Genomic DNA, 13,522 nt, shown 5'->3' with positions numbered 1-13,522 from the left:
CCATTTCACTTTGGCTCAAGACTACCACTGTGATGTAAAAGAGAAGCTAACAAGAGAAGAATTCCTTGGGTTGGCTTTCTACACCAAAGCTGTCTTTCTGCCGCTACTGACTGGCTGGTTATTTTCCTGTTATATTCAAAATCCGGATCCTAAGAGGTATATCACAAGGAAAAATTATGAAAATGACAGATATAAGTACATGCTTCATCACAGATTGCCCTAAAAGGTAAAACCAGATTCTTCATGCATGGACACTTTCTGCATCTGTTTTTGCATAAACAATCGTCATGTCTATGAATAGCAGATCTGTAAAATATCATGTTAAGAAGCAATCTCCATTTGTCATTGAAGTCCATCTGGTATGACATATACTGGTAAGGAGATGATAGGAGTTAAAAATGTATTTGGTTACAAGTAGAATCTTTATGTAGTTCAAATGACAGAAACACGTTACATTATGGATTGAAACTATGTATGTAATGAAACCTTAAGACAGAAACATTTAACTAATTAATTCCTAGAAGGATGCAAGGGAAAAAAATTACTTAAGAGAGTGGAATTTAACCTTAAAACAGTAGTGCCCTCACTTTCAAAGCAGTGAATGCTGCCAGCTGCCCTGAAGAGCTTGGGGGCCGAGGGATCTCCGGCAGCTTTGGCCGTGGGAACACAAGGCGCTTCTTACCTGCGGGTTACAGAGGATTATGCGCTTTTTTCACACTGGCACAACCAAAACTTCTGCCCTGCAGGTCAGACGCTGGAGGCCGCAGCAGCCTCTGACTGACTGAAACACTAAGTTCTCCTGTTGAAGGCGGTTGTTTTTATATCACAGTAACTGTTACGTCAGTTTTAACTAACGGTCCCATTGCCGAGCTCTGCATTTTGAGAAAAACCGCATGCAGTCAGCCAGGCACGGTGCTCCAGATCTGGTCTGGTTTTTTTCCAAAGTGATTAATCTAATCCACTCTCACTGTCCTTGTCATCTTGTGCTTCATGAGGACATCCTTCACCCTCAGCCAGGCACTGTACTTCTCCGTCACTGACGTTCCCTGTTAAAAGCGTGAAGGCAAAGGGCAGATGAAACTCCCTGGTAGTCTTTAATATTGGAAAAAGAAATGTAGAGCCCATTTTTTTTAAAACCATTTATATAAAACTCAGCCAGAACTTCTGTGTAGAAAAAGAGAAAATAATATTTTAATTCCTAATTTATTATGATTCCCACATAAATAAAAGGAAGAGGTGATTGTTAACTAACAGTGGATTGAAAATTTTTTCAACAAGAGCTGGACAAATCCTTCCTTTTAGTGTGTATGTGCCACCCCTCTTTTTTCTCTGTGATTCATTATAATTACTGTAATCTTACCATCCTCTTCCCATGGGCTTGGGTCATCTGGTCGACTGCAGACTAGTGACAACAGTAGATTATCCTTGGGCTCAGTGATAACCTCTTGTATCAAGGGTTTCGAGGGGGTTGCCTGTTTATCTTTGATCTCCAGGTATCTTTCGGAATTAGCAGGCTCTGTAAAGAAGCTTTCAACAAGGGGTCTTAAGTGGTCCTTTTCATGCTCTCTATGTATCTTACACACATTTGAAAAAATTGCTGTTGGAACTTCTTCTCCTACTGAATTCTCAAACATGCTTTTATTGTTTTCCTCTACTGCAGAATCGCTGTCGTTTGTCATTTCAGAAATTATTTCAATCTTTGGGTGATATTCCTGCTGTAAAGGTAGAAAATGTAATTGAAAATACATTACTCTAGATGTAAAAGATGGTACATATCTCTCGGATCCACGTAACAGCTGTCAGCTTTGATGTGCTGTTCTCCCAGAATGTACGGAACGTGCTTCATACCCATAGTTCTGCTTCTTTGTGGATGAATCTTGGGTTAACTGTTTCTCAGGCATTAGCGATGAACTGACCATAAACTATTAACAGTTCATCAAAAGAAGACCTATTTCAGCAATTTAGCAGTGTGGGGCCTCAGCTCTATTACTTTACCTCAAAACAGAGGGGCCCGACTAACATCTTCATCTGACTCCAGTTAAGAACTGAACACCCTTCGGAGCGTGAGAGCTGCTAACACTTACTCCTTCAATAATCTTCTTTGTTCCCTTCCCTTATCTTCTTTTAATTGGAGGCTTCGTTGGCCAAGACATTTTGCAACACTGTTATGAGCGTGTGACTAAAAGATCAAGTAAATTCCACACCTTACACTAACTGTAGGAAAAGTTTGCATTATCTTGGAGGGACTTGTAAAAACATGTGCTGTATCAGCCTCTGTCTCCAACAAGGCAAGTATGAGTCAACATCAGCACTAGAATCAAAGCTGTGCTCTTAATCTTTGTTGTTTTCTTTTCCTTTTTTCTCTTCTGTTTATAGGCTTTTGCCTAAAAGATCAGTTTGAGCACAGCATAACGCTAACGTGGGCATGAACTGCCTTGTATCTGCCTAACCCCAAGTGGAGCAGAGGAGTTGCAATCTCTCTGTGTTTTCAGTTGAAAAGCCTGATTTTATTCAGTAGCAGGCAGTTGTTCTATCTGTTCAGTCCTTTGCAGCATATTAGTACTGGTAAAGTATATTTTAAGAGTAATCTTCATTAAAACACTACATGCTACTAAGAAATTAATCTTATTTAACTGTTGCATTACTTAATCTTAGCTTTTCATTCTCCTATTTTTGCAACACAATAATATAAAAAAATCAAATTAAAAAAATATTCGCAAGTAGACAGAGAAGATCTGCTGAAACATCTGATTTAGTTTATAAATGCATAACTGATTGCATCTCCCAAAACAGCATTTCACAACTTAGATTATCGTCATTTTGCAAAACATTTGTAAATGTGTTTAGGGAAGCGTCATCGCTGGAATCAATCAGAATCTTACCTTTTGACCAAAGATTTCCTCTTCTGGGGGAAATTCATTTACATCTATATCTTCTAAATCAGGCAGTTCCTGAGGACAATCACCAGATCATTAATCAGTGGGAAAAGCTACTCTAACCGATAAAATATGACATCTCTGTCTCATGGGGAATCTTCTTCAAAGCAATGCTTTTCAGGATAAGAGGCCACAGCCAGGAACGCTGCGCTGTCATCCTCTCACAGATGACGGTTTCCTCTGTTAAGCACATGTGGGAAAAGGGAAAATTCATCCGTCTCCAGAAATAGCAGATGGGAAGGCAATAACCTTAATGTCAGACTGAATGCTATTTTCTACTATACTGTATGATTATGGGGGGGAAGGAAGATAAAAGGATAAACAGCAAGGCATTAACAGGATTTTAAAAGCAAACATGGTTTATGTCTCTTAGCTGTTTCTTGTCTATTCAATAGACTTAACCTCAACTGCAACCCATCTTTACGGGTAAGAGCCAAATCAAGATCTGCAGTCTACCTGAAAGTGAATCAGTAAACTCTGTTAACCGAAATACATCTAATAAAACTATGTTTTACTGTGAATGCCTCATAATTAAGGATATAGAACTGGAAACTTGCTGAGAACTGTTTTTCCTCAGGTCCAATCATTTCAGCTTTCCATTAGAAAATATTATCTAAGATAACTGCCACTTGCTGACATGAAAGCAAAAATAGAGGGTGGGCATACAAAATCACAGGTAGAAGTGATACCTTTTTGCCAATTCTTTAATGTAGCTCAATACTGGTAAAAGCATCTCCTTTTGGTTTTAGAGCTTAATGATTTTGTAGCAAGCTGCTTGGCATGGTAGCATCAAGAACATCTAATCTGTACTGTCTTGCATAGTGAAGATTATTACAGAATTAAAATTAACAAAGGAACTTTGTTTCCTGATATGGTTGTAGCTAGTGCAGCATGTCCTGAAGTCACATGGTTTTCTAAGTATATAATAAAAAATGCACAAATTAAGATTTGAGACTAATGTTGGTGGGTAGAATCTGATGTCAATAGGGAAGTGAAATAGCTGTTAGTCTTGTTCCAATCAGCAGGGTGCATGTGCAGATCAAACCAAAATCGCTTACTAAAAGTTATCCTGGTTTAGGTATGCAGAATGTAGTTCAAACACCGCCAAGGCATGTGCAGCAACATGGGCTTGTTTCTGCTTGACAGAGGGATGTCATAACCACCGCATTACAAATCCTCCTCCAGTCTTCTCCCTTATATTACTACTGAGACCATCCACTGACTCCAGGATGTGAATAAAGACGCCGGTGCTGCTCCAGCACTTGTCACCATTGGCACCTTCGCGGCCATTCCCTGCTATGGCAGCGCTAAGTCTCTTTGGAAAATCTGCAATAGCGTAAGTATCGGAGGTTGTTGCGAGAAGCTCTTTCCGTCACTAGACATCAGTTGGAGAACGAAGTAGCGTAGACAACTGAAATGTGTATTAGTATGTGATTTGGGTTTGTTTTTTCTTCTGTAGAATTAGAATAGTCACACTTTTTACGTGTCAAAAGAAACCCCACGCACCTATGCTGAAGAGTTCCTTTTATACTCCGTTAAAGTTTGTGCAAAGGAGCGTGCTATGGTGCCATATAGCACCAAGGGAAAAACAAATGCTGAATCTATGAGATCTTCGCATTGTGGGTACCTACGGTATCGTTATTTATTTAAAGCTTTTATTTCAGACCCTGCAAGACCTGCTTATAGAAATAATATTGTATATACTTGGAATTGCTGCCAGTTCTCTCTACTATCCTTGTTAAACCTATTATTAAAAACAGCCAAACAGGAGGATGCAGCAGCAAGCCCTCTACTGAAGCAGTGAGTTGGGCCCTTCGATAACAGGATGGAATTTTTTTCCTGGGAAATTAAGAGCACAGAAAAGATATAAGAGACTTTGCTAAAACACTCCAGTAAGAATTTCCTTAACAGTGGCAGCACAAGGGATCAAAGAGTCCATTAAGTGCTCTGGGAAATCATAAGCTCAGAAGTTTGTTATTGCTAGTTATGTCATAATCTGACACCGTCAGTTTAGCAGCAGTGTCATAATCAGGACATATTGAATAGTTCTCCTTTGAAGTGAGATTGTATTTTTCAGTGGTATCCACGCCTTTCTCATGGTTAAATGTGGTTAAACATGTTTAAATGTTTGCATCATCAGATGAAATCTTAGATAACAGAAGACTATATTACTAATGTCAGTCGCTTGTTACAGACCTGAATAATGTGCATTCTGCTTTTCTTGGAAATATACCTAAAAGTTGTATTTTGAGAATTAATTTATAGTATTTAATACTGCTAGCTAACATTTACAATGAGTGGGTGGCTATTTCTTCCTTACGCTTTTTCTGCAATAGTTCACATTTTCAACTGCATATTTCATTTGAGTTTTGCCTAAGAGGATGCATGTATCCACTAGATTATTTTTGTTGTGACTTCTGTTTTTTTAAATGAGAGCCCTCATTAACTTTTCCAGAGAAATCACAGAGATAAAAGGTCAACTTCAGGTGATTTATGGCCAAAGGACAAAATAAACTTTGGAAGCGGTGATAAATTCTTTACACATGCTACACTGGAGAGAATGAATACCCTTACAACTTTACTTTTTAGGTTTTTTTCTTTCTTTCTTTCTTTCTTTTTACTTTTCCTAATAGTAGAACTTTCTTAGAAACCTGGCCACATAGTTTTACTAGCCAGGATGTTACAAGAATTAATTTGGGAGCGGACAATACCCAGATCCGAACTTCACAAAATCTGAATCCAATACATACATCAAGATAAAGTTTCTCTGCTGTCTCCAACTTGACCTGTTCAATTTCAGCATGTTCATCCAGTTCAGGAAGCACGGCCTTTTCAGTAGCTGCCTTCTCTCTTGGCAGATCTAAAGAATACACAATAGTCAGTTGCAGAGAACTAACTGAATAAAAGACTTTCTATATTGCAACAGCAAGCACCGCAAAACCAAACTGCTGGGACCTGACTACCATTGCAAAGTTCACAGCTGAATCCAGCTCTTTGTCTTTCCATCATATTCTTGGTCTCCCTTATATTGTATAAATTAATATTTGCATTTTGCAATAACTTATTCCACAAAGCTACAAAAGCATTCTTCCATGTGTGAAGGCACAAAACCACCTCTAGGGCGACATCCAGCTTCTGCTGGCAGGCAGACCGCACAGTTTATGTAGGAGCAAGGGAAGCCTGTAAGCTGTCCTGTCCTGTCGCTAAACCTGGCACGTATGAGAAGCGGAATTCCACCTTTATATAGCAGGAGCTGCAGGTTGAGCCCTCAGAATTTTTTTTGTTTGTTGTATTTAAAGAATATTTTATCCAGTATTACTTGATTGTCAACTAGTCACTGTGGAAATCTAATGGGATGTTCTTATCTATGAATCAGCTGGTTTGAATCACGGCAGAGGCGGTGCTACACTAAGACAGAGTTTGGCTCATCACCTCTGCATCCTCAGTTTGGTTTGATTTTTCACTGTGTACATTACCGTCTGTCTGCTTGTTGAAGTTTGAGCGTTTGCAAGAGTTTGATTCTTGTGCATCCTCTTGAATTCTAGCAGGGATATTTCCAGATGTGAAATCTGTGTTACCTCCCCTATTTGGTAGAAGTGTTATCATTTCATCACAAGCATCAAAACATTCATTTCTAAATTTCTTAGTCTTCTCTTGAGTTTCTTCCTCTTCTGATATATTTGAAGTCTCTGATGTATTAGAATTTCCATCACTGTCATCTGAATTTGCAGGTGCTCCTACAGAAGAAACAAGTTCATTAAAACTGCTGAATTAACCTACCATGACTCATTCTAAATATCCAAACTTTACTATATGGTCTTAATAGTTTGGCCTAAAATATGCACCAAAAACTCCTATTTTGTTTGAGCAGCTATTCATGGATCAGTAGTCCTCCCAAGATTGCAGCAATATGTTGTGGGTTTTCCCATCTCAGCTCCCTAGCAAATACAGTTCCCCAGCAAAAAACTCATCTAGAGAAAACACTATAGTAAATAACTGTTTGGTATCTATAGTTAAGTTTGAAAAGACTCACAAGCGCCTACATATTTAAATATATGCTTGAGCATTTTGATGGATCAGTGACAAATGCTGAAGTTATCCTCTCCTTTATGCAATCTACCTGCTTGCAGAAAAAGTTTTACTGGTTAGTCAACCATGTTTGATTTCAGAGCCTGTGAAACCCAAAAACTTATCAGACAGATAGATAAAACACTCCTCTGCACTGTAGTACTGCCTTCTTATTTGGCTTCAGTCCTGTTTATCCTGAAACAGGCGTACTTCGCTAGAAAGGTTAGGTTGGGACCTATTACTGGTCGTAAACAGATGCCTCCTTGAATAATGTGACAGGAGAATTTGTAGCATAAAAAAGGGCGGTAAGTGAAGCAAACGATTAAAGACCTTCCTCTTACTGCCTGTATTACCACTGCTGTAGGCTCTAGTCTGAAGCTCTTACTGTTAGCGAACGCAGCAGTGGAGAGGTGCCTGGATGGGGACTGGTGAGGCAGTTATCACTGGGTCTTACTGGAGCCCACGTGCCTGAAGCCAGCCCCGTTCTGCTTCTTGGGGAGATACCACTCTTGGGGTGTAACTGCCTGCCTCCACCCATGAATGCCTGCTGGAACCATGATTGCCCTGACTAGCACCGGGTTGCTCTGGTGAAGAGCACAAGAGCTTGAAATGCTGGGACAGAAAGCGATTTGTTGGTTTTTTTGTTTGATCAGCAGTGAGAAAGGTGATGATTGCTTAAAATCCTTGTGGTTAACCTAAGATGCACCAAGATTAATAAAGTATTTAGGATGGGAAAAGAAGAGTCATAAATATATTCCAAAAATTGCATCAGCCTGCTTCTGAACATTTAGGAACTATTCATTTATTTTAAACATTCAAATTGAAGCAGACACAGACATCTTCCAAAATAGTAACCACAAACCTTCTAGGATGTCTGTTGCATCTCCATTTCCACATTTTGCACTTGTATCTCTTTCTTCCGTATACTTTTGTCTTTTCTTTTCCTCTGCTTTTTGCCGGATTGCTGCTAAAGCATCAATGCTATCTTGGATTTTTTTTCTCTCTCTGGTTTCCCATTTTTCCCTTTCTGCTTTCTCAGCTTCAAGCCCTCCAACAGCCCAGGCTTCTGCACAGGCTCTAATGAAAACACAAAAGCTCACTGTAATACAGCTATCAAAGCCCATCTTTATAATGAGAGAGACATTTAAAATAGCTTGCAACAGCATAATATAGCTGCAAGAGAAAAAAAGCATACAGCAGTGACAATCCCTTATGCAACAGGGATATACGTGTATCTTATCTTGTGTGTGGAACTGCAACGAAAGAAACAAAGATATCCAAATGCTGGTGATGATACAATCGGAGATCTGCCAGGAGTGCTGATCTTGGCTCTGCTTTTCCAGACACCCGTTCAGTTTCTGTTGAAATCGGGATTTGCCTCTGGTCTACAGGCTTGGCGTAAAACAATTCTGTTTGAGAATTAATTCTCTTGTGAAAAAAGACATGGTTTTTTCTAGGTATGTTAGATGTAGAACTCTATAGTATAATACTCTTGTACTCAAAGTCACCCACCCTTAATAAATTATTAAGGTCACTTTTCCTTTCCGTCCATGACAATATTGACAAAAGATTGATGAGTGATCATTAGCATTTGAGCTTTATTGCTGTAAAGAAGATGGCTCTGTTTCTTACCTATCCTTTGGGAAAACTGGTCTGTCATCCAGAAATGTTAGTAGTTTTAGTCGAACAATAAGTGTTTTTCTATAATTAGCAATTTTCTTTATCACTTGGTTTCCCATCAAATTCAGCACATGCTAGAGAAACAAAGGAAGCAATTTTTAATGTTGAGTAGCAAAAAAAATCCCAGTCTGGATATGCGCTTTCTCTATCATTTCAAAAAAAAGAAGTGATAAAACATCCTGGGTGTTACAGGTAATCTACAAAAAACAAATAATGTTTAGTAACGTTTCTTTTAGACGATGACCTATTGTGCACTGGACTACCCGACAAAACCATTTAATGAGATTCACCCGTATACATGATACAAACCCTCAGCTCCATTCAGCTTACCAAATTAGGCATGGTCTCCAGAATAGTTACAATGCTTGGATCACTTAGATTGTTGTGGGAAAGATCGAGAACAGAAATACTTGGGCATTCTTGCAAGTGCTGTATGTCTTCCACTGTTTGTAACTTATTGTGAGCAATCTGCAGAGTCTGCAGGACTTTCAGACAAGCTGTCAGACAAGAACGGTACAATGAAAGGAAAGGTAAGAGTCATCGCTTCACAGAGGGTTTTCTGGAGCAAGTAGAAAACTGCATTGTCAAAATAATTTTCTATTGCATTGTGGGGAACTTTTTCCTAAATTTGTTGTTCTGCTATATGCGCTTTTTGGCTAGGCCTCCAAAGCTGCTTTCTTCACCCCAGGAAAAACAGTTGTTTGTTTTTAGGATGGTGGTTGTTTTTAATTGGTTTCAAACCAGTCAGTTACACTAAAGCAAGAGCTTGTGTTTCAAATTAGTCCCAATGTACACAAATGATAATGTAGAGGAATTCTTTTTTATTTTCTGCTGAAGATGGAATAAATCCTTTAACAGACATAAAAGATTTGGTAATCATGTCTGCAACTGCAAAGCACATCATAACTGTAAAGTAAATGGTGAAAACTGGATTGCCAGCCTGTCTGCAACACAGATAAGTACTTAGATGGTATTAAGAAGTGAGGAAAAACTACTTAATTGTCCTAGGTATGCACATGAAAATAATTACTATGTCTTTTCTGTTTTCTCATCTATTTAAATTGCAAAATACGTTTGACTCTTCAGTAGAAGCTTTGTGGACTTTGGTATGGGATATTGTGCAAAATTCTAACATGAATTAAAAAACCCCTTGAAACTAGTGCCACTAATAATAGCTTAGCTTAGTCAAAGCTTAGGAATATGGGCTCATTGTAAGTTAAAACATGTTGCACCAACAGTTCTTACAGAGATTCTCAATGGTCTTAACGTAGTTGTTACTGATATTGAGGGAATCCAGCTTTTGTAAGGGTTCAAGGTTTTCAATTTTGTTAATTAAATTGAGTTGCAAGTAGAGGCAACGCAACTCTGTCAGAGCCTCCAAATTCTCGATTTTTGTTAAGCCATTGCATTCCAGCCATAAACACTTCAATCCAGTATACTCCTCAAGGTTCTCCAGGCGGTCAAATCCTGCAGAAAAAGACATTTTAAAATGAAATTGCATTAGCTGAAAACAAGTCTTTGGAAGAATAAACTTCATTAAACCAGTGCTGCTGAAACAGCCTGTGAGAACACTTGTACTCAAGTTGCTGGCAATATTTCCGCTGAATTAATGGTACGGTACCTGGCCCATAAAAGGCAAAAACATACAGGTACCTATCCTGGTTTATATCTCGTGCAGCCCTTTAGATGCTCAAATAATACATATTGAGAAAATAGCAAAACCAAGGCCAAACGTAGATGGTAGATTTAGCAAGTCCTATTTATTTAAAACAATTCTTATGCTAATCTGAACCAGCTAACTGTATCATGCAAAAACCTGCTCAAAGATCACAAGAGGATGACGCATGTTCGTTCTAGCAATTTCTTTTTCTTTCAGTAGTATTTGAGAACATGCAGCAAGTCTTTACTGTTCGTTTTCTTCCTGACCATTTTTATTTGGCAGTAAAAAAAGTCCCCAAAGCCAGAAAACAGCTTCTTTATACAAACACATTTAAGAAGAAGTACATATATTTTCCTCTGAATGCAACCCAGACCAGTATTTTAAGACATTTCTCGGAGGCTACTGTTTGGGGGGGGGGGGGGGGGGGCGGGGGAAATGTGTCCCTTGATTCCTATTGATCCTTTGAATGACTCCACAAAGTGAATTAGGTCTACAATCAGTTCACTTTTCTACCTTCATATTGACTCATTTTGTTTCACAATTTCATTATTATAAAAAATTAAATTATGTTTCTAATTTAAAAGAATTATTAGATACCTTACTTCAGTTATAAAACAGATTTTCTGCTAAAATGCTACTTAGAATGATAAATCTAAGCAGTCTTGTCCACATCTTACCTTTGTAATGCAAGTAAAGCGTATCGTTTAAGTATGGGGTCAAGTATAATTTCTGCTGTTTACAGATGTCTTGCAGAATCTTTTTTGTCATTCTAAAATAATAATGGAAAGCAGAAGCAAAACAAAAAAATGTGTTTCAGTGCACATTCTGAAATCTTTGGGTTTTTAACAGATTTCAATGCAACACAGTTAATAGTTCTTTTATGCAAGAGAAATGGCTAGAGCTTTCAAGACTATACTCAAAATAAAAAAGCAGTAGGTTTTTTAAAGGGGCTTTCCATTTCTACCTCTTTGAAGTGAGTTACTAGGCTCTTCTGCTAAAAACCAGAGAGTACGTAGGAAAGTGGGTAGGGAATTAGAGAGTCCATCTTCTTGGAAAAGAGCAGCATGAGTCTATGTTAGAATCTGGTTCCTTCCTCTCCAATTCTTTCCTGCATTCCTTGCTGCTTTGGTGCAGGACCTTTGGTAGCACAGGCAATACGCAACATTTTTCTCAGACTAGAAAAATCAATGGTTACCGACCTAACATTTTAATGAAACGCCGACTCTGAAATAGTACTCAAGACAGTTTTAATATACAGCTGTGTTTGGCTAGGAATGCCACAGTAAGAAAATGAATAATACCTGTTCAGTTGTAGTTGCTTAATGTTCAGCTCCACCCCTTTTGGGATTCACGCAAGCGAGAAGCAAGAAAAGGCTACTCAGGGAAGCTGTGGGCTACAGCTGAACAGCGCAGGGGCAGAGGACTCGGCAAGAGGCATGGGGCAGAAAGCCACAGTGTGAAACAGCAGAGGCTGCAGGGGCAAAGCACTTGGGCTGGCAGCCAACAGCGGCCAAACGAGGCCAAAGCTGCACACAGTCAGCAGGACAGCAACCCCCCAAAGTGGTAAGTACACGGGCGGCCTGAAAACTGTTAAACCAGAAATGGATCGCGGTGAAGAGCAGCTGAGGGAGTGAGTTACGCCGTTATCTGGGACCCTGTGCTAGGCAGCACGGGCTTGACATTTTCATAGAGTTGGTAGTCCCTGAGCAGGGACTTTGCAAAGAATGACAGGACACTGTTTTTGGAGGCAAGGTGCCCAGGGCTACGTAAAATTTAGTAACATTATAGACAAGAAACTTGGGAACCCATTAGGAAAACACCTAGCAAAAACATTCCAAAGCAGAAAATACCTATATCTTCCTGTTTAGAAAGATTAGATTCTGTAAAACAAAATTCCAAAATAAAACTTCTAGTAGATATTCCTCACTTAAAGAAATATTGCAGAAGTACAATGTTAACTGGTCCAAAATTATTTTCTACTTCTAAATTCCATATTAACAAATTGAACTTTGCATTTGTGGTCATAAGTATTCATAGGACTAAAGCTTGTAACAGTAAGATTTTCTTGGCAGGAAGATATTTTCAAAATAACAAAAAAACTTGAGTAAAGGTAGCGAAGTTAAACCTTTCATAATGAATTTGCTTTTAGATTTATTTACTTAGTACATGAAAGATCTCAATATTGCTGAAGAACAAAACTGTAATACAGTTAGCTAGACAACTGAGTTCCTGGGGCAATATAAAATACGATTGTCAGCCTGTGACTGCCCTGTAAGCCAAACGTGCCGGACATAAATCTCTGAACTTCAAGCAAAACCTTTAAATATATACTGTTTTCTTGTATTGTCAGCCCAGGTGCATTATTGTATGCTAGCTACTTGCAGTATATCCCACTGTTTTTCATTGTGCTATTTGTAGTAGCATTTAATCAAATTATTAGCATCCTCAGGCAACTTATAGGATCACAAAACGTGCTCCTTCAAAACACTTAATTATCTTATGGGCAGTTGTTGCTCTCTGCCATCATTCTTCATAAGAACTTAATTCTGAAGTGTGCCAGGCTGATTAGCCCGGGATAATGATGTTTTCTATGTAAGTACAGTCCAGTCGACCTCCCGATAACTCAGTGAGAGTCTTTCCCTTGACTTTAAAGGACTGTAACTGTCTCTAATAGAACAGCTATATTAAAGTTAGCAGCAACATAAACTTTGCGAAGTTTCAGCATGTAAGCAGGTACAGGAACGGAGGGTAAATCTTCGTTGTTCCTTATATATCACCCCATAACTAGCCCACGTGATGAGACTTTCAACAATGTTATTAAATAGTACCAAATACGGTTTTTAATTTTATTATTTGCTTGCAATGTTCTTAATCAGAGATAACACAAGAATAATCCCATTTCACAATTATTAATGAACAGCCGTCACAGCGTACGCTGGTTTAGGCTGGACCAAAATTAGAGCCAGAGCTTACAAAGGAGTTGTATCTTATTGTCAACCATCTGAGGTACCTCCGGATTTCCTCTGCTAAAAATTATCTTGACAACTGCAATACTTACATTGTGATGAATTAATACGATGCATTGTCTGAATTGATGCTTAGAAATGGTCAAATCTACTGACAAATGACTCCCACAAGAGTTTGCACAATTTTCTCCAGATCCATGAAATAGACTACG

The 13,522-nt window shown here is 38.6% G+C and overlaps 2 protein-coding genes across 3 annotated transcripts in view; one reads left to right on the top strand and one right to left on the bottom strand.

Moving 5' to 3' along the window:
- Positions 1 to 386: 386 nt before the first annotated feature.
- DNAAF1 (dynein axonemal assembly factor 1) overlaps positions 387 to 13,522 on the bottom strand; it is a 15,180-nt gene continuing 2,044 nt past the window's right edge. The window contains exons 4-13 of one of the 2 annotated variants that reach the window (XM_076349367.1): positions 11,022 to 11,113; positions 9,930 to 10,151; positions 9,015 to 9,181; positions 8,637 to 8,758; positions 7,867 to 8,081; positions 6,413 to 6,673; positions 5,687 to 5,796; positions 2,883 to 2,951; positions 1,361 to 1,715; positions 387 to 1,046 (exon numbers count right to left, since the gene is read on the bottom strand). In XM_076349367.1, the coding sequence (XP_076205482.1) occupies positions 949 to 1,046; positions 1,361 to 1,715; positions 2,883 to 2,951; positions 5,687 to 5,796; positions 6,413 to 6,673; positions 7,867 to 8,081; positions 8,637 to 8,758; positions 9,015 to 9,181; positions 9,930 to 10,151; positions 11,022 to 11,113 (1,711 nt within the window). In that variant the 3' untranslated portion in view covers positions 387 to 948. The remainder of the gene's footprint in view (positions 1,047 to 1,360; positions 1,716 to 2,882; positions 2,952 to 5,686; positions 5,797 to 6,412; positions 6,674 to 7,866; positions 8,082 to 8,636; positions 8,759 to 9,014; positions 9,182 to 9,929; positions 10,152 to 11,021; positions 11,114 to 13,522) is intronic. The other variant, XM_076349368.1, reaches the window with a different exon arrangement.
- Positions 4,171 to 13,522, top strand: part of HSDL1 (hydroxysteroid dehydrogenase like 1) — a 24,641-nt gene continuing 15,289 nt past the window's right edge. Inside the window, exon 1 of the mRNA XM_076349370.1 lies at positions 4,171 to 4,272. Coding sequence (XP_076205485.1) covers positions 4,235 to 4,272 — 38 coding nt within the window. The 5' untranslated portion in view covers positions 4,171 to 4,234. The remainder of the gene's footprint in view (positions 4,273 to 13,522) is intronic.

Source organism: Aptenodytes patagonicus, chromosome 11, assembly GCF_965638725.1.
Source record: "Aptenodytes patagonicus chromosome 11, bAptPat1.pri.cur, whole genome shotgun sequence".
NCBI lineage: Eukaryota > Metazoa > Chordata > Aves > Sphenisciformes > Spheniscidae > Aptenodytes > Aptenodytes patagonicus.
The sequence above is the reverse complement of the archived record's forward strand: the minus strand, read 5'-3'. Positions and strand labels throughout refer to the sequence as shown.